General features: G+C 33.3%; 1 protein-coding gene across 3 annotated transcripts in view; it reads right to left on the minus strand.

The window, feature by feature from the left end:
• Window positions 1–9,678: 9,678 nt before the first annotated feature.
• LOC129231508 (uncharacterized) overlaps window positions 9,679–22,256 on the minus strand; it is a 59,364-nt gene continuing 46,786 nt past the window's right edge. For all 3 annotated transcript variants that reach the window (XM_054865839.1, XM_054865840.1, XM_054865838.1), the window contains exons 4-7: window positions 20,484–20,625; window positions 15,779–15,938; window positions 13,761–13,891; window positions 9,679–9,877 (exon numbers count right to left, since the gene is read on the minus strand). In XM_054865839.1, coding sequence (XP_054721814.1) covers window positions 9,748–9,877; window positions 13,761–13,891; window positions 15,779–15,938; window positions 20,484–20,625 — 563 coding nt within the window. In that variant the 3' untranslated portion in view covers window positions 9,679–9,747. The remainder of the gene's footprint in view (window positions 9,878–13,760; window positions 13,892–15,778; window positions 15,939–20,483; window positions 20,626–22,256) is intronic.

Below are 22,256 nucleotides of genomic sequence, written 5' to 3' on the forward strand. Positions count from 1 at the left end.
TTAAACAAGGATTGCTTCTGACATATTTACCCTATTGTCAGTCTGCAGTCTAGTAACTTAAAGGAAAATTCACCAGATGCAGTAAAAGTTTGACAAGTTTAGTAATAACGCTTCAACAAAATAAGGTCAATTTGTAAGTTCTTGGTTTGCACATATTGGTTTCAACGAGATGTGTGATGAGCTGGATCTTTGGATACAATATTTTTCAGGCCCCGTTTAATACAGTGGGTGACCCGAAATAAGCATTTTTTGGAGGGTCCTCTGAAGTCAAACGTTATAAACATAAACATTAATGGGAAACCACCATTTCAGGGGTGTTGAGGTGTTTTACCACTCGTTTAAAATATTTGTTGGGAGGCAGAGTATCCTATCCACACTTAAGCACACGTAAAAAAAGTAAATAAATAAAGGAGAAAACTTGAGAAAATGAAAGAAAATTTAGTAAAGTTTTCTTAAGTAAGACTACTACAATTTTAGTCATTTTTAGGCTCTTAAAAATTAGGGACCCATGTCTAACAGCCTTATTGGACTGTTTGGTAGTCAATCTCTTATTAGTTGTACAATACAATATAGGAATAAAAAATCTCTGTTTTGTGTTTTATTTGATCTATAGATGTAACTTAAACCCGTTTTATGAATATTTAAATGTTATGTCTTAGAAATTTGAGCTTCTGGGCAAAAACTGATGTCATATTTGAGCTCAGGGTACCAAATTCATACGAAATCAGTTCCGAAAACCCCAGCACCAAAATCACTGTTCCCCTGTGTTTTAGTTACAAATACTATATTAAAGAACTAACTGAAGTTCGAACCCACGTAAATTTACTGCATTCACATTTAGTGTAAGAAAGGGCCATCCCCCAAAAGCAAGTACCCTCAAATACCACGAAGCCCCGCAAGGAAAAGAGACCCCCCTCGCCCCCCCCGAAAAAATGCCACAAAAACCCCTCTTAGAAATTTCAACGGTACCGGTTTAATTATGTAAAAGATCAATTACATTTTTTTTATAAATTAATATACAAATACTTCGCAGTAAATCATCTCGTTTCATAGAAATGACTCGCATGTTACGTATTTTAAGCTTTGTATTATACCTTAAACAGTGCGCATAATTATTGCGGACACTTTAATGTAAAACGAGTTAAAAAGTAAAATAAAAGCATTTGAAAAAGTTGTTCAAAAATGTAACTGATATCAAAGCAAATAAAATAATAAGCAATTGATAGAATTTCGATAGTATTTTGCAAACATAGTTTTTAATATCCTTTGCTTAGAAATGTTACAAGTTTATTCAGTTTCTATGTATACAGTATAACTAGTTCATGTGCCTGGCGTTACATATGTTTCAAATATTTTTTGTTAGCACAGGCTAGCGTAAACTATACAATACAGAAAATTAGTCTGATTGTATTGCTTTGAATTTTATACTTATATTAGGGGGCCCCGCCCCCTGCTTGTTTGACTCGCCAACCCCCGTTTGACACCTGCGGTGGCTCAGTGCTGCCTGCGTCGGGTAAACAATTGATGATTTTAAGGCTTTTCCCTCTGATTGTCTTGTAAATGTCCTAAATGTCCTGTAGACTTTTTTTATCAATTCATATCTCCAGATCTCCTGAGATTTTGAGGGCAAGACATAGCAGAGCGACTTTAACTGGATGTCTTGTATCCAACGGTACCATCATTGATCCGGTAGACATTGACAGTTTGGAGGAGATAAGGTTGCGGACACAGACACACGTGCTCAAATTTTAGTAGTATAAATGTATTGATTTAAGTAGAATTTAAAAAGGTTATCACAACGACATAGTTGTTAAAAGAATTTTATGGACTTGGACTGCTAAACACTTTTAAAGAAATCCTGCCAGTTATGCAGTCTCACTAGCCAAAAATATTTCGTAAAGTACCTCCCGCTCTTATAGAACTTTCACATTAACCATACCATATAAAGATTCGTCAAAGGGATATATAATTCGAAGAGTGGAATAAGTTGATTTTCACTGGTAACTGACTGGCATTGATGAACTTAATTTCAAATTGTTTCTGAATGAAACACCATTACATTATTTTTGAGAAAAGCTTGCAGCATGGAACTTTATAATGTGTATAACAAAACACTATCCTTTTTTTTTTCAGTTAAAAATGTTTTAGGATAAACTTTGCTTGCTGCATGCCAAAAAAAATAAATAAAATAAAAAAAAAAAAAAAAAAAAGAGGTAGACATCTTTTAACGCCTTGCTTTCAGTAAAATATTTCATAATTTAAAGTTGTACTTGGTGCAGTATTAAAATATATATTTCAAATTTTGAAGTGATATACATTATACACCATTTCATTGAAACTAAAGTAACAAAAACTGACACTTATAAATAGCGAAAATATTTCAATTTAATTCATCTTTCATGTTGTTAATATTTAATCGAATATTTTATTTGACCGACGAAAACTTTCTATCACCATTTTAAATCTGAATGACCGACTAGCTCTCGCTTCATGAAACTCGATACAGTCTGACAACGGAGAAAATATATGTCACTATCAGCCCCGATGGGAGGTCACAGGAGGTCACTGTAACCTCCCGAAATTTTCATTACTCGGCAAACTTTTCTGACAATTCGGCAAAAATATCACCATTCGGCAATAGTTATAGTTCTGTGCTGAAAATTTATAATCATTCGACGACCAATTTGTAGTTTTATGCGGCAAATTGAGAGTTTCCGCCCTCCCAAAAGTTTTAAGTTCGGGGTCCCACTGAGCAACCCAATCATTTTGGCAGTTAGGGGTCAGGTCTATTTCCCGCCTTCCTCCAAGATTTTGGAAGCAATGTAATTCTAAAATGATAGTGGTATTAATCCTACTATAACATTCTCTTTCCAATGGGCTCCCAAAGAATATGTATACATTTTCAAACTCGGTGAGAAATTTACTACAACTGAACTCAATGATAAATTTAGAAATTGAAGCAACCGTCAACTTATTTTTTTTCTTTTTTGTTTTATTTTAAACATTTTATATTTTGGAAAGGAGGAGGGAGCAGCTGCCGTCATTTGACCCGCTCTGGATACGCTCATAGTCACTATCGATTTCTATCTGTAACGATTATTTCCGATACGACAAATCGCCCAATCCAATATCTAAAATAAAAAAATTTTGAAAAAAAAAATAGAACCGACTTCAAAATTGCTCTAAAAAGTGAAAAATAATTTTATTCTTTAAACACCATCGATAATGCTTTTAAACATAATTTTTGAAGTTGGCGCAAAAACAAAACGTAAAATCCAGTGTAACCATGCTTCGTTCATATTTTTTTTTTTCAGAAAAGCATCCTAAGTTACGAACGAAACATTTATATCGCTATTCAAATATGCTGTCATCAATGCATAATGTATGTGATAGTGAAGAAACTGGTCCTTTAATTTATAGTTGTATTTGAGTTATGGCTGTGAATGATTTTATCTATCGTTTTTGCGCCAACTTCAAAAATTATGTTTAAAAGCATTATCGATGGTGTTTAAAGAATAAAATTATTTTTCACTTTTTAGAGCAATTTTGAAGTCGGTTCTATTTTTTTTTTCAAAATTTTTTTATTTCATTCTTTTTAGTGTAAATTAAGTATTTTAGAAATAATAAGAAGTTACCATCACGAAACTTCACATTTTTTTCTTAAAAATGCTCCATACTAAAAAAAAAAAAAACCATTGACACGCGTTAAACTTTAAGCGATTGGCACTAAAAACTTATCTTTGTTCCTCTCTGGAAATCACGTGTAGTTAATTTAATTATAACCATTTAAGTATTACGTTTTTCCTAACTAATTTACATTCCACAGCATCTAAGTTGCTCATGATGCAATCCTGTACTTTCTTACTTAGCCCCGAGATGATAACGATAAAAATACTACAGAGTAGTTGAGTCAAACCTAATGGTAGCATTGTGAAGGCTAAGCAGATCCTAATCACTGCATCACCTCGCTTCCAGGTTAGGTTTACCCCTACTATGGAGCAATAGCACTGAAGAAAGGAAGATTTTGATAATTCACATAGGGTTACTATAAATCAGCAGGGTTACTAAAATAAAATTATTTACCCAAAAATGAGACGACAGCGCCAGATTCCCCATTATCGAAATATCCCTTGAAGAAATTTGATGCTTGCTTCAGAGAAGCCTTCATTCAAAATTATCATTACAATTACTATTAATGTTACTGTTATAGGGCACCAAAGTTTTATAACAATGAGTTTCCTATTGTCGCGTAGATGAAGATAGCGAAGACAATGTGAAAGCTAAATGAAGCGAATACTCGTTAGTCTCAACTCGAGATCTTTATTCAGAACCACGAATGAACGTTACATCTCTTTATACACAACTTGAGAAAGTGCGGGAACTTTCCAGACTTGGAAAGATACAGAAATTAAAAGAAGATTCGAGAAAATACGGGAAACAATAGAAACGAAATTTTAGTAAAATTCACTTTGTCCTAGTCGGGATTTGAACCCGGGACGCTCGTATGGGAGGCAAGAATTCTACCACTGAACCACCGTTATCCACGGATGACAAGTGCGAACTTCGCTACAAAATCATTTAATAGGGAAATTGCATAAAATGTACTGTTTTTTGCCCATAACTTTTTTCTAAAGAACAAATATGGTCAAACAAAGTAATGGGACCTAAGTTGAGCCATCCCCTATCCATTAAAAAAAGAATCATCAAAATCGGTTCACTAGGTGAGACGCTATGAGTGGACAAACAAAAAAAAAAAACATACATACGGTATGAATTGATAACCGCCTCCTTTTTGAAGTCGGTTAAAAATAGGAAGCTCCCCCCCCTCGTTCTCTTTTTTCTTAGTTGAGTAAACCATTAGAAATTGTTATCAATATTTGGTTTATTATTAGGATCACATCTAGGTCTAGTGAGTCTATGTCAATTATTAGGAAAAATCACTAGGTTTTGTGGTAAAGAGCCGAAAAATATAAGTGCTCAATACTGAAGCGCGAATTTTTAATTTCAAATAACGCAAATCATAATTTCATATAAATCTAATTTTTGCATGTGACATTTTAAATACTTTCGTTTTTAATTTGCGCTTTCTTTTTTGAGTGTGTAAGCCAAAGAAAACGAATAACATTGTACGTTGCCTGCGTTCCGTCCGTGCAAAGCAAGAATGATTCATTTTCGCATGGACTTTGGAAAAACTGGTCTTTTTCTTCCAGTTGAAGTATCAGAGGATACATGCATTTTGTGAAACGGGAATTTTCTTTCTGTAGTTATTGCCAGATGGAATAATAAATAAATAAATAAATAATTAAAAAAAAAAATAGAAAGCAATTTCGACAGCTCAAATGTATGATGTCCCCTCCAAAGGAAAAATAAACTCGCATCCAGTTCCTGGTGTCATACATGGCACACGTAAGTGTCAGTCCACAAATGATACACTTTGAGGGGGAGGGGGGACTTGTGAAATGGTGACAGTTTGTGACAAGAGGGAGGGAGGGTGTAACAAGAAGTGTGACATCACGCATTTTGTCACAAGAATGTGTGTATGACAAATAGCGTGACGTATGAAAAGAAGGGAGGGGGTGTGGTGAAGTGTGACACTTTGTGGCTAACGGGGGAGGAGGAGGTGATCAAAAATTTTGAAAAACAATTGTGACATTATTCACTGACAGCTCCTGACTTCCTCTGCATGCTGAAATGACTCACATCTAGGGGCGGATCCAGCTTGCAGGTTTTTTTGAGTGGGTCATTATCGGAAGGAGGGGGTGGCAAAATTCGCGACTCAATTGAAGAGGATTCTGAGGTGAATTTTTCGAAATAAAAGGCCCAAAATACAGTTAAACTAAATTTGGGAGCTTAAGCACGGGTGGGACCCCGATGACGCCTTTTTTGATCCGCGTTTTGACTTATCTCGTCAAATTAGTAACTAATCATTTAATGATGCAAATAAAGTTTTTTGAAAAACTGATTTTTATTCTCTTTTTGAAGAGAGATAAAAAATTTGGTCTATATAAATTGCATTTAATTCAACTTCAGTTGTTTTCCAAGTTGATAAATGAATAGAACGCAAAATAAATATTATTCAGTAATAAATATATATATATTTTCACGGACTTCTACAACATTGTTCCTTTCTTTATTACTTTCTCCCCATAGATGGCGTTATACGTTTAGTTTAATAATTGTGTCTCAAAAATTCGATTTTACTTTTCTGTTTACAAGCGAAGAGTCCGTCTGTAATTCATTGAAGTACAAACATCCAGGTAAAAATACAAATCAAGAATATGTTTCAACTGGCACTGGGAAGAAAAAAAGCGTGTTATTCTTCGTCTTCAGTGAAATATTTCCCCCATCGAGTTTAAAGGAAATTCATGATTTGTTAAATTGAATTACAGAATTAGGAAGATACGTGAAACCAATGTTCGAACTACTTTTATTAAATTTAATAAGATATACATCTGGTACAAACAAATATTTTTTCATGAAAGACTGCATATTTGTGATTACAAATTTTGGAGACCAAAAAAAAAAAAAAAAACAGTTCGAGATATTGTTTTAATACTTTCCGCGAAACTCTAAAGACTCACAAAAATGGCAAAACAATGCAATTTTTAAAAAAATATAATTACTATTACTGTCCATCTCTCTGTTTTCTTGACGAATAAAAAACAACTATTGATCTAAATTTGAAAACGGGAACTTTTTCGTTATACCATTTGTGACTATTTAATTTGTCCTGCCTTACTTTTTGCTTGAATTAGACCCAGCAGTTACGATGCATTATTATTTTTTAAATAAGAATAGCTCACACAACTACGTTTTTGATACGGTGTATTTTAATTAGGGGGGAAAAGTTCAATATTGTATCAATAGCCCAATCAATAAAAGTTTCGTGTCGCAACAAATTAGGAGAAAGCTAAATTTTTGCTTGATGTTAGTGATTTTTATTGTATACTTTTAGTAGTAAGTCCCGACCCCTCTTAGGGCTTCCTCCTCCCCCAACCCTTCTGAAACTTTGCAAGATTACAATTATTAAGTACTATTATTATACGCTTATAGCTCAAAAATTAATGATGTTACCGGGGTGTTACTTTTGTTTCACTCCTAACAATATTATAAACCAGTTATGCCCAACCTACGGCCTGCGGGTCTCACCCGTCCGGCGAAGCTAACCCAATTTAGACCCGTTGGGGCCGCCCCCAAGGGCCCGTTGTTTTGTGAAATGTTACAACTCGAAAAGCACGATTAATGAATACGTTATAAATTTGAAACCAAATCTTTAGAAATTGGTTTGTGCAAAAAAAGTTGCATTTAACAAAAGAAGCATTAAGTAATGATGACAACAATTATTGATGTGCAATTTTCTTCTCTTTTCTGTATTTTTTCCCATTTCATTTCGAAAAGAGTAAAATATTTTGAAATTTTACATGTGCTCTAGCTCGCGAGAACGATTTTAGTAAGATCTGGGTACGACTGTTGTAAACAAATTATGTTAAACACACTTTTTATGTATGTAGCTCAGTTTCACAGTTTTACTAACTAAATCATATACACAAAACTCACTACGAAAAACAAAAAGTTACTTCAACAAACTATAACTTTTTATCATTACGTCTTGGGAAGAAATGTTTGAATGAAACTTATACATAGTTATATAATCACAGTTATTTAGTTGAAATGGAGCAACAATGTTGACGTTCACTTTTTACTACCATAATGCAATTTTTTGTTACAAAAGTTTATAGTTCGTTTGTGTCGCCGATAGTCTACAAAATAATGTCAATATTTGGCTAACTATATAAGTCATGCTTTAAATAAATCAGGAATATTATATTTTAATTGATTATTTCCTCGCATCGGATATTATTAACGTTTAGTATTACTTTCGGTAATTATTTTCTAATCTTTTATAAGAGGTTTTCTTCTGACATTTCGTTGGTTTGATCCGAAATAGTGTCAGTGTCTACACATAGACGTGCAATCGAACGCGACATATACAGTTTGTACTAGCGCAGCCAGAAATATCTTCTGGAGGGTTTTTTTGATGAAAAATAACCTCTGAAGGGGATTTTTTGATGAAAAATACCTTCTGGAGAGTTTTTTTTCCATCAAAAATACCTTCTGAAATGGGCTGTTTTAATCAAAACAGCCATTTAAATGCATAAAATACTGTATTAGAATTAGCGTTTATGTTAAAACCAATGGCTCTGGGGGTGTTTTCATCCCCAACCTCCCCCCTTCGCTGTGCCACTGGTAACACACAATGTAATGCAAATTTAATATTCTTAAAGTTGTAAATGCAAATTGAAGCAAAAACCCACAAACAATATTAAATATTCAAATTTTGCATTGGATACTTATATGTGTTATCACTCATCAAGTCTTCCGTTCCTTGCAGCGAATTTTTCTATGCATTTTGAATAGAAATCTTCATTTTCCTCTTTCTTTTACGACGGATAGTTACGAAAGGTTATTTAGGCAATTTTCAATTTGAGTTGATATTTTATACGCCTGGTTTCTTTTGAGTATATGAAACATTACGTTCCTCTGATGCTGTTTTTGCAGGTATAGTTGATATCAATGTTATTAGTCGAAAACTTCCTTGAAAGGCTTAGCTGAGTTTTCTTTATTAATAACTTTGATATTTCGTAAGCCGATTTTCCATAAAACGCAGTTGTTCTAAAAATGCTATGAATAATTCAGTTTTCAGACCACACAAATCGAAAATATTTGGATTAATTCTTCCTAAACCTTGTAAAAGAGATGCAAGAGAACTGTTCTTTTGTGAGAATGTTTCCAATTTCTTGGGCTTTAGTAGTTCGAAGAAGGTCACCCGTTAAAAATAGAATAGAAACATTATTAGCTTTTTATTTTGAAATAATGTACTCGTTAAACCTAGCTGCATAATTGGAAATAAAGAAAAGATGAGTAAGAACAATATGTTCTAACGAATGTTTTATTGTTCAGAAGATATCAGTTGACATCACTGCGTCAGACACAGCGCAGCGGAGTTCGCCGTTTTGACTGATGAGTAAACTGTTAGGAGATAGAGACAGAACCTTAGGATAGAGGAGATAGAATCATAAAGCAGGAATTAAAATGTAGGGAGCAAGTCCAATCATTGGCTTAGCAAAAGCTGACCCAAAGACCCTAAGTCACGTGACTCAACAACGACGAATGGTTGGCTCGTTTTGCGCGAAACAAGCAAAAGAAACCTGATTTCTTCCAATGCTTTGCTTTAAAATATGTCACGTGACTTGGGACTCTGGTTTCATGAATAAAAGGCTTCACTCCCTCCATTTTATATCTCTTCTCAATGGTTTTAACACTCCAGCAGTTAAAGAATCTGATTGGCTGAAAGCACTGAGAACTTCCGCTGGACACACATATAGATTCGCTAGTTTTATAGCATCTCTGTACCACGCATTATTTTTTACTCAAAAGATGGCAGTACAAGACTCAAATGATGTAAAAATGTTGGTTCTTCAACGATTTTCAAGGTAAAAAAAAAAGGTAAAACGCTGTAAATTAAGTTCTGCTAGAGATAAACAAGACTTTTCTTCGAGGTCATCGGCGCATCTATTGATGACTGGACACCGTGCCACTGATGAAAATATGAAAACTAAATTGGTTAATATAGAGTAATAATAATTGACATTCAAATTTATATTGATGAAACTAGAATTTATTGAAATACAATTCAAAATAGTCAAGATTCCGATATAAGTTATAAATGTCAAATGAATTCAATACTTATAGATTTGGAATATTCTCTAAAACGTATGGAAATCCGTTCGCTATCATTTGTTTTCTTCTCCTCACTTTATTTGCATGCTCTTCTCTCGCTTTTATTTTTTCTTGAACTTCGTTCAAATGTTGTTCTCTGAAATAGAAATGAGTAAAATTATGCATTTATTTCAAGCTATTTCAAAAGTTCTAAGGTAAAACCACCAGTATTTGACACTGCTCTATAGTTGACACGTATAAAGAAAAAATTAAAATAACAAGAGAAATATAAGTGCCAAAAGAGCAACTAAGAATAAGTTGAAAGATAAGTTATTACGATTTTTCACACCATTTTACAATTTTCTAATTTTGTATAGTTTTATAAATTTCTTGTAAGTTTATTTTTTCTTTATACGTGTCATCAACTACGTAGTTCAGTGTCAGTTACTAGTGCATGCGTCAACTACTGATAGTTGAGCTTATATATTTATCTGAGATTATTTCAAAAGATGATTCCAAGCAGCAGCCTGTTCATTTATTAGTCAATACTGATTTAAGCTGCACTTCCAGATCAATTTATTTTTCACTTTTCAGTTAACCCCCCCCCCCCTAAACAGCTATTGCAACGGAGGTAACAAGTGCTTGCGGAAAAGCTAAAACTTCTGTGGCAATGGCAAAATAAAAATATAATTATTGTTTTGTATGTTTTGATTTATCCTTAGCGCTTGTACCGTGAGTTGAGGAATATTCTGCATGAACGACAATATTAGTCATCTTAAATAAATTCATTTTACCAATTTTATGTCCCAGCTACTTAGAAATGGGATACGTCTTTGCCACATGGCTTTTTTATCTAACGTTTTGTGGCATTTGAGAAACTTCTACTTGAGATTGAAGATAAATGATTACCTTGAGTAACAATAACAATTACTGTGTGTTTGTAAGAGTAATTTACAGATGTGTGAAAAATTATAGGCACAACTATGAAATAAAAGAGAAATTTTATTAATACAGTGCTGATAAAAAAAATTGCATCACCCTCGCACTTTCACAACAATGGGATTATGAGAGAAGTTTTTGTCGACCGATCAACGATAAATGTATAGTAAATTCTGCAAAATTTATGAAATAAACATTTAACAGCAGGAATCCGATAATTGTTTAAGTAAATCGGGGCTGTTTCCGGGCCAAGGCAAACTGCTGACCCCATGTTCATTTTTTCATTTCTGAACCTGCGTGTGAGTTTAGTGAAAAAAAATTACTTAACCCCATGTCAATTTAAATCTAATGGCAGATAAAGGTTTTTAAATAGTTATTTACCAGTTTTCCGCTATGGAATGAAGCAGAATCATCCTGGAAAATGACGTTAGGAACTGAAGTAAAGTGATCCCCGATGGTGGGAAGCAATTTCTTTTCCAAAATGCCAATATACACCTGAGCGTTTACTGTTCCTTGCACAAAGTGAAGCCCACCAACTCCTTGATCAGAAATACATCCCCGAATCACCTGGGATACGGGATGCTTGACTGTGTCTTGAATGCAGCCTGGATGTTGGATCACCCTTTGACTAAGTTGCAGATAGTATGCGACCTGGGAGGTATTCATAGGAGGACGTCAACAGCATTTGAGGGAATATGAAGGCGATATTCCAGGATAGCAGTCTCTCATTCCATAAGTCTCGATTGTGGAGGAAATTGAGCGCAGAGTTTTGACTCCAAATATCCCCACAAATGTTCGACAATGTTCAGGTCAAGAGTCTGAGTGAGCCAAGAAAGATGTCCCATATCTTCCTATCCTCCCTTTTCTTCTAGAAGTAAATGCTGGACAAACTGATCCCATTAGAGGGAAGGTAAAAAAATGGATGAGAAAATCTCACACTCTGTTAAAATTCGAGTGAGATCTTTTAAAACTGAGAGAGAAGATTTTTTTAAAAAATATTTCTATAAAAGATTACAACGACTAATGGCAAAGTATTGGGGCAACTATTTTCACATTGGTGAAATTTATTACATAATTCATTTTAAAATTATAACAGAAAATTCTCCGGAAATCACACTTTAAATTTATAAAAGATATTGAGTTTCTTTTAATAAACAATTCATATCACACAATAATCAAAAAGGAAATGCTTTTTGATGAAAATTATATCGAAGTTAATTTAAATTAATACACTTTTTGCATTTGCAGATGTTTGTATTCATTTATTCAGAACTTGTTAACTGTTATATAAATCCTTTGAATATAGAACAATGCAAATTATAATCATCAACTTGTTTTTGCAAATAAAACCTTTTTAATCGGCCATTCAAAAAAATTCAAAATAAATTAAAAAAAATAATAATAATCAGTGTTTTTCGTATTTTTTGGATAATATAGCTTTTACTGAAGTACTAATTAAGCGTTTTGGAAGATTGTTAATAGAACGACGGACGCAATTGCAGGATAAGTCAAGAGTTTGGAAAAAGATTCGATTCCGAGTCACAATTGATTGCAACTGTATTTATGTCGAGGACTGCATACTAAGTGCCTTGCCTCTATTATTTTTTATACCGATAGATGGTAGCACCATCACCGGATCGAACAGTTAATGAGAATTTAGAACTAAACCAGGAGCTAATAGCTACCTGGTTCTAGCGCCCCCATAGGTATCGTTTCACTTGGGGGACATTGAGACTACGAGCATATTTAACGTCGCCCAGTCCCCTTTAATGACGACGGTGGATCTTCGACCATCGAGGTTCGAACTCAGGACCCTCCGGCCCCGAATCCGACACTCTACCGATCGGGCTACCACGGCCCAGTTCGGAAGAGAATCAACGAGGAAAAATACAGTAGAAAGGAGAGGATTCCATTTCGGCAACATCGGAGTTTTGAAAATCTCCGCTCCAGCTTTCTCAGCGCTTAATGGATGCGTTTTTCTTCCAGTCCTTCCTTTCCCCCCTTTCACTTACTATTAGTAGATTAATTTAACAGGCCTGACTAAGTCGCGAGAAAATCCCGCATCGATTTTTCTTTTGCTTAAGATTTCTTTGAAAAGTGCGCGATTCTCATGTTCTGTCAGAAACCCTAGCTCAACCTTGAATTTCTAGATTTTAGATTAACTCTTTTAATGGATGACTGTATGGCAAGATGGGTAGGTGTTGGCAGGGGGGGGGGATTGGGTACCCCAAAAGTGGGTCAACCATGACCACCAAAGGGAGCAAAAAAAAAAAAAAAAAAAAAAAAAAAAAAAAAAAAAAAAAAAAACCGAAGGCGCACAGCGCGTTTGAGAACGAAAGTAAAATAAAATAAAAAAAAAACATTTCAATTTCCGACATCTTGAATTCAAATAATGATTTTTTTAATCACGAGTGTGTACGTGTGCATGTGGAGGGTATAGAAGCCACCACCCAGGTTAGGTTTGTTCTCGCTCACCGGGGGGGGGGGGGGAGAGACCGGTGAACAATGGAGTTCGCGGAGTTAAATTTTATGCTTAAGTGAAGATTTAAATGAAAGCAAGGGATTTGAAACCATGGTGTCAAAAATTTATCTTCTCAATAAGGTACAAAATAAAACAAGAGGCACACAGGTTTGAGGTTGCAAAAAAAAAAAAAACAAAAAAAAAAAAAACGAGGGTGCATAGGTTTGACGGCGCCATAAGAAACAATGATGCACAAGTTCAAGTTGAGGGCAAAAAGATAAAAAAAAATGTTTTTCAAGAAATCAATTATACCATTAAATTCAGCTTAAATATGCTAATCCAGGGCAGAAGATCGTTTACACAACATATATTTTGCGTTGAATGTTACAAAATAAGTATTATTTTACCTCAAAAATGTCAGTCCGTTACCCGTAGAGTTGCCCAAGTTTAAATTAGGTTAAAGTGAATAAATGTTTCTTGTGCACAAAGGAATTAACAAGATAGATCACATAAAAGAAAATTTCTACTACTTTTGCTTATACCATTCCATTATGACTCTTAAATAAATGTTTTGATGCAGCTACGTAACTACATTTAACTTTGATAAATGTTTCAAGGACCAAAAAGCGAGTATACACACCTGCTCATAGATTTAGCTTGTAGCTTTTCTTCAAGTTTTTGTCTATTTTGTTCAATTTGTTGTTCAACATTTGCCTGTATTTCATGAAGAGGTTTAGTAGGTATTTTACTTAATTTCTCTTCTGTCTTCCTCTGAAAATGAATTCAGTTCATTTAGTTTGTTATAAAAGACTATATTAGTTTAATATGAAAGGAAGAATACTGATAAACAAAAAAATAAATAAATAAGTAAAAAATAAATAATAAATAAATAAATAATAGTTACTTTTCACCACAAAGCTGTTTTATTTACAGCGTCAATTTATACTTTATCTGATGTACTTTTTATAAAGCCATACACAGTCGCATAATTTAACTTTCTTACTAGCTCGAAATTTTTTTCCTCTCAAATCTACTCAGCTAATGAGAGACGAACAAAATAATTTACATTCATTCCGAATGAATCCTTCGGGAGCATGAGCGGAACATATCTTGCTTAAGCACTATTACAGTTAATTCAATACAAATTTGTTGCCAATTTCTCTAACAAGGAATTTCTTCGTTTTAACAAGCTTTAGCTTTTCTTTGGTTTCTTAAGTGCGTCTTAAAATTGTCCGAATGTTTGGATCTCTGTTTCACAAGGAAAATATACGTTTTGTATCATAATATTAAGTTAAAAAGACGTTCAACACTAATCTGTAATCACATATTTGTCTTTTATTGTATTGTTTTACTTAAGAATATTGATTCTTCCCCCCCTAAAGTTATTAATGATAATTTTGAAACGCGGAAAATTTATGTTGTATATAGCTCCAATTCAAATGAAGTAAATCTTATGTTAGTTAATGTATTTCTTTTAATTAGGTTTTTATCACTGATTAGAAGATACTGCACATTTTACATGATAAAGTGACTTTCACCAAGAGAAACTTGTTCAGAAAATAAAGTCATGAGGGGTAAGTAAGTTTATATTTTTTGGTAGTTCATTAGTGCTGTAATAGTTTAAATTAAATGGGATGCATATTATATTATGATACGCATCCGGCAAAGCTTTCATTGAACCCTATGTTAAGGTCTTGGTTACACTCCGTCAGAGTATTTCTTGCCTCCGCTGTACATACTTCAGAAATCTCGCACCAGAAAGATTTCAATCTTCACAAAGTTTAGTTTTACATCTTTATGAGAAATAGGGTTTAAGCATATAGATAACTAATGGGTTTAGGCATAGTTAAACTGCGAAATATCTACATTTTCGTTATAATTCACATCAATGCGTCAGTGAATTAATTTGCTTATGTTTTTCCCCTCCTTACATTACCTTTTCCGATAAATCATGATATAAATGTAAAAAGGCAATACCACGGGTAATTGACTGACATCTTTGTAGCAAAAAATGCGTATTTTGTAACATTTAATGCAAAATATATGTTTTGCAAGCGATCTTTTGCCATAAAATATTGTATTTTTAAAGCTAAATTTAATGGTACATTTAAATTCCCGAAATACATTTTGGATAATTTTTAAATATTTATTAAAAACATGGTAACTGACTAGCATTTAAAAAAAAGGGATGTCAGTCACTTACCATGCTTTAAATTCTTTTTTTCTTTTTTAAATCATCCAAAAGGTATTTTGAGAATTAAACTATATAATTGAGTTCAGCATAAGAAATACAATTTTCTACGAGAAAAGATTGTTATTTCCATGTATATTTTGAGGTTGAATATTACAAAATACGCATTGTTTTGCTTCAGAAATGTCAGTCAGTTACCCGTGGAATTGCCCCAAAACGTTCGCAGATAGACCGACTTCGCAATGTACCACATCGTTTTCGCTACATTTCAGTCTATGACACTCTCTGACAAAAAAAAAAAATTCTTGCTTTGTACTATCACTTGTTGAGTTTTATCACCCTTTAAAAAAAATAACTCTTAATTTTACTTCCTAGCTATTATTAGCTATCGGAGGTTCTTAAAATAAAAAATGTGTATGGTATTTAATTTCACGATGACCGGTAAGAACTTTAATTTCAGTGCAAACCTTTCGTCTCTCTTCAGCTTTTATTAACTTCAGCTGAATTTCTTCGTACGTTAGGGGCTTTTTCTTCTTTTTGTGTTTCTTACGCACTGCAATTGGAGGAAGCCGCCGCAGTGATGAAGAGCCGTTATTTGGAAATTGTTGCGAAGACACCAATTCAAATCTAAAGATAAAAAGACAGAAATTTAATGAACAGTGAAGGAATAAAGTTTGCACTTTTTGAAAGTTGATTTTATTCGTATTTACGATTTCGATTTAAGCAAAAAATAAAATAAAGAAATAAATATATAGCAAATATAATGCAGTGAGTTGCTGAAAAATATACAAAGTATTTGCTTTACATAAAATAGGAAACTTATTTCTATCTTACATTTCCCTAAGTCTCGTATATAAACAGGTTCTCTGTTTTCACTTTTTTATATTTTTATAAACTGCTATTTTTACTTGTAAACAAATTTCTTTTGAATTTATCTCTTATTTTGTCATGCAAAAACGAAATTTAATAAATGACTTTCAAGTTACATACAAAAATTGAATCAGATTATTTGTGTTAGTTATAGAGGTTAGCTTTAATCTCTACTTGAAGAATGGTCAAAGAGAACTTTAAATGAAGTATTCATGAGTACAAAATGTTAGAAAATGGAGAATTTTGTTGTGAAGGAATTTTTTAGGTAAAATCTATACGCAAAGCACTTAGCAAAAATATTTTCAGATTTTTTTTTTAAATCTGAAGTAATAAAATTTTACAAAGGGGTCTCAAGTTTTATGATTCAATCATGCCGTTATATTATTATAACATTAAAAACAATTATTGCGCGTTTGAATTTAATACTGATGAATGTTTTTCATGATCTAAGATTACAGAGTACCTGTAACCTATCATCTGAAATCGAATTATTTTTATTTCATTCAATTCTGGAAAAAATTGCTTGATATAGTAAATGCTGCATAAAATATTGTGTTTGGCTTCTCAATAATGCTATTAACTTTATCATCATGATAAAATGAGTAAAATATAGTTCATTTCATTTTGAATCACATAACTAAATAATATTTCAGTATCATTCAATTTATTTCAGGAGTTCTACCAAAACTTAATTTTGAAATTAGGGTATGAAACACGAAATGTGAATACGATTTTTGACCAATTAAATTCCGTTGTTTCTAAATGTAAACACCAAATTAAGTTGCCGAAAAAAAAGTTTCGGTTCTGAGGATTTTAAGGAAGTCCTATTTATAATCAAAAACAGCTCAATATTTTTGAAGAAAAATATTTTTCTTTTATAATTACCGTTGCCTACAAAAAATGCAATAAATGTCCGTTTTTGATTAGTTTCAACATTGAGAAATAATTTTTAGATATATAGATAAAAAAAAAGAAACTTAATGCTTTTGGCTTTCCAGAGTAATAATAAATGTGGATCATGTTGATGAACAAACATGATGCATAATGATTTGAAACTAAAGTGTATTTTTTGTAAGTTATCAAATTTATCTGCTCCTATTTTTGAACATTGATTAGAGCACTGTACAAAATCGGGTTTGCTGTGTTAGTTCTGTAATGTGTAAAGCAACCATCAGAATTGCTATGTTGACACATGTAAAAGTAGGTCGATGACATCCGATCTTCAACTTGAATCTTTTGCAGCAGCCCTGCATATTTTGTAGGTAAATGAATCATTTTTGGAAATATGCAAGGAACTAGATGCGTATAAGGATTGAAAAATGTGATTGAAAAATGTTCTAACAAACTAGTACAATGACTCTTTTACGCATAGGAACACACGTTTATTTAGAGAAAGTGGAAAATGTGCAACTTGAGAGGACACGAACTTAAATAAATCTGATAAATTTGCTTAATTTACTTAAGTTTTACAAACCGACAAGTTAAGTTTTATGAACCTGAAATCACAAATACGTGTAAAACTTCCAAATTTCCTTTCTCTTCTTCAAAGCCACACTTCTTCTCCATTGATACAGTCTTCATGTGCGTATCGTTTACAGTTGAGACACTGCACTCTCCCTTCCAGAGATTTTGAACTGAAATTCACTTCGTTACAAAAAATAATTTAAAAAAAGAAAAAAGCATTTTGTGTCATCTTCATCTGATGCTCAGGAATCTGTTTTAATGCTAAACTTATTATTTCCATTCCTCTTTTGACAGTTTTTTTTTGTTTTCTTCCTTCCTCCGTGGCACGACAGCTCTGGGTAGGCCCTGTCGTTCTCATAAATTTTCTTCCACACCTCTCTCTCTTCGGCCATGGCATGCCAGTTTTTCACTTTTATGGTAGACTTATCCTTTTCAAGGCAATCAACCCATCTGAGGTTAGGTCGACCCCTTGTTCTAACTCCAATAGGCTTAACCAATCTTTTTTTTGTTTACCAGCCTTAAAAAGAATTTCCACTTGAAATTCTTTCCTTTGTGTGCTACTAATTTATTTTTGCTCTTTCGTGTTCTTCAAGATTGGATTTATGAGGTAAAGAAGTGAGATTTACTATCATCTCTAGCTGCATGTTCAGTTTCTTTACACAATCTTGGGTTCTTTTCTTCCTTCATGGGTTTTCTCTGATTGTGAAGCTCTTGGTTTTATCGTGCTACAACTTTTAACAGAAATTAAGGATCTCACCAAATTTCAAAGGTGGTGTCGAATCTAGTATAATAAATTTAAAATTAAAGAAGTGTTTTAAACGTTGAACTTACCGTTACATTTTAAAAATTAATCCTGCCGGAAAAAATCACTCGAGCAAAAAGTTGAATATTTCTAGGTTTATTTTTCATAAGTGTTTAAACCCCTCAACAAAAAAAAAAAAAAAAAAAAAAAGGGAATCGCGGTTTTTCATTGATTCCCAATGACAGCTATCTGCAACTTGCTTCATTTCATTTTCCGACAGATAGCAAAAGTAACTTAATCAAACTGACCTGTTACGATTTCATGCTCCTACCCGCTTCTATCCAACTAGTTAAAAAATATATTCCTCAAAAGTGAAATTTCCAACACCAAGAAAGAATGTGCGTAGCGTTATAAAAATTGCAGGGGTGGAAGTGGTAAGACGGATATGAAAGTGATTAAATGAAAGGTAGACATGATTAAATAGTAGAAACATTTTTGAGTGCATAATGTGCCCACTTCAGGCTGCTATATAGACCTCAATGCAGCGAGGCATGCTATCAATAAATTCATTGATGGTTTCTTCACGTAACTTTAGTCAAGCCATATCCGCTACTGTGCGCACATCATTAATGGCTTGTACCAGTGCTCTTCGTTTCATGTCACGTCCAATGAGATCCCAAAGGTGCTCGAAGGGATTTAAATTGTGGAGAAGCGGCCACCAGAGAAGGATAAAACTGATCAGACTGTTACGAGTTCGGCGTAAGACATGCAACCTGGCATTGTCTTGCTATAATACCATTTTGAGTGTGACCTGAAATAAGGGAGGAACAACAGGCTCCACTACTTATGTGACGTAGCCGTCCGCTGTCAAACTGCCATCTTAGCGTGCTAGGGGTGACATGTGATCAAATATTATGCAACCCCAAATCATGATCGGTGTGACGCTCGGAAAAATGAATTGTTTTGCGGTGTTCTGTGGGTCATCGCGATATCAGTCAACGGGCGTCATTTCTCTACAGACAGAAACGAGATTCATCCGTGAACAATACCTCCATGCCACTTGATGGTCAAGGTACGATTATTCTGACACCATGACAGGCACCTAGCCCTGTGTTGAGCTGCCAATGGTACCCTATTGTTGGTAACTGCACGTAATTGCACCGGGCAATTGCGTTTGATCACAGGAGGCCCCTGGTACACATTTACGGCAGTGGGCAGTTCGGCAGCGGACGCTACGTTACACAGGCTATGGAGTATGTTGTTCTTCCTTTGTCCAAATGCAGGCCGGATCCAATACGATATTACGCGCTTCCCCAAAGAAGCCATTCACATGTCTCGCGGTGAACTCGTGACAACCTGTCAGATTTTTACATCATTCCTTGGCCTGCAGCTTCTTCAGATCTGAATCTCATCTAGAACTTGTGGAATCTCATTGGACTTGACATGAATCGAGGGCCATTGGCACAAACCATTGATGATCCGCTCACAGCAGTAAAAGTGGATTGGCTAAGGTTACTTCAAGAAACTCTCAATGAACTCATTTATAGCATACCTTGCCGGATTGAAACCTGAATAGATGCCCGAAGTAATCACATTACATATTGAAATATTCGGTTAATTTTTAATCATTGTTGTCTGTTATTTAATCACTTACATATCTAGTTTACCATTATCGCTCCTGCAATTTTCAGGACGCTACGCATTCGTTCTTAGTGTTGCAATTTCACTTTTGAGGAGTGCTTCTATTCACATTATGTTTAATAATAGTTTTTTAAAACTAATGCAACAATTTGATATTTTTTACCAGTAAAAGCTGTACTTTTTTTTATTTTTACGAAGAACAAGTATACTAAAACCATTCATTTAATTCATCTTCTTTCGTATCAGGGTGCAAATATTTTAAGCAAAACCCATGTCTAACTGAGATTTTTAAACTTAATAATTAATCACTTAGTTTTTCTGTTAACAAATTTAAAATAGATTTTAGTATCTAAAGATGTTCTAATTGCTTGTTATATAAAACTACGACGAAAGAACTTGAAACAGATAAAGCTCCGAGACGTTGCCATGATAATCACCATAGATTCAATATTTACCTTAGTCCTCCTACGGCTTTAGATGGTGGTCTAACAATTAGTCCTTCTTCCCGCAGCATCTCCAAAACGGCTTGTTGTTCAAGTCGCTCTTTGTCTTTTGAGCTCAATTTTCTCGGGCATGCTTTACCGACGATGATTAATTCTAGACCAGAGAAAGATTTGATACTTTCGATAATAATATCCACAAATTACAGGTCAAGAATATTTTCTGGTTCTGTACACAACATTATTCAAAATTATTCATGAGTAGGAAATATGCGCTATGTCAATAACGTAAGAAATTAATATCGTTAACATCGTTTTCTATCGTTCTCTTCCTGTGTACATGAGTTTACTCTTTTCTAAATTTGGAAAGTTCATGGTTATCTGACGAAGTAAGATTATAATGATTTGTGTTTTTTTAATTTCAAAACACATTGATATGAGGAATGAAAAAAAAAGACCATCCTTTGACAGAGTGTCTTCGTTTAACCATCAAGACGTCTATTTTCACTGCCTTTAGATAAAAGGTATACTTCCAATTGTAAAAAATGGTCAAAATAAGATGCAGAGTAATTATTAAAAATTTGAAGGGGAAAAAAATATTTCGCGAAAAAATACAAAATATAACTTTTTATATGGCCCCCAATTTTTAAATATTTTTAAATTCCTAGGTTGAAGTGTAAGTACTTTAGTGTATAATAAAATATTAATATTTAGAGCAAGCTTAGTAGTGCATTTGAATTACCTTTTTTCTTAACTTCAAACAACGTCATAAAAATTAAAAACCGTTAGAAATTATTTTCAAATGTTTGACAATTTTTGAATTACCATAACCTTGAAATAAATCAAAAATAAAATAAAAAAACGAAAAGAAACCATGCTCATTTATTTTAAAATGCCAAATTAGAATCATAAATGAAAGTAATGAAGTAAACTTTGAATCAATATTCTGTAAAAACTCTTTCGTATTGCTTTTCATGACAGTTATGTGCAGTCGAGCTCTATCTATGAGAATAATATTTATCATTGAAATAAACCACTGAAAATATTGTTCATAATCAAGGGCACAATAATTTTCGATATTTAACTAGACGTTGAAGAGAAAAGACTGCAATGATGAATGGAACCCATAATAGCGTTAAAGAATCTTAATGATCGAGCTAATGACTTTCGACACAAAAGAATGAAAAATTATGTGAATGTTCCAGAGAGGCAGTGAAAAATAAATCCCGTGTTACAGCAATGTAAAATAATAAATTGAAGGAAAATAAGAAAATTATGGAGACTTACAAAGAATTACTTTTGTAGTGGTGTCATGCTGAAAGTAAATTTAATCCGTTAAGTCCCCCCCCCAAAAAAAAGAGAGAGAAAAGGAAGAAAAAAACCCCCTATTCACTGCTGTTATTAAATTTAGTTGTTAAAGTATTTAAGGTGTTTTTTTTATTTTGAATTTCCAGCGTACTTTGTTTTATTTTCATGATAATAAGAAAAATCAAGTTACGAAATCGTTTATATTTTGTAATTTCGTAAAAGTTACCTATTTAAAGGAATCCACAGAAAAATATTACAAATGAAGTGATTTTTGAATAATTGTCATGAAACCTGACGTAAAGTTTTTGTACTTGTCCAGTCTTACTTTTGTTGTATCTAGTGATGTAAAATACCCGGGTATTTATTTTTAGGGGTAAATACCCAGGGTATATACCCGGGTAAATACCCAAAATGGGTATTTACCTGGGTATTTATTTTAAAAATTTATATTCAACTAAAATACTTTTCAGTATGCATTCC

This window comes from Uloborus diversus, chromosome 10, assembly GCF_026930045.1.
Source record: "Uloborus diversus isolate 005 chromosome 10, Udiv.v.3.1, whole genome shotgun sequence".
Lineage (NCBI taxonomy): Eukaryota > Metazoa > Arthropoda > Arachnida > Araneae > Uloboridae > Uloborus > Uloborus diversus.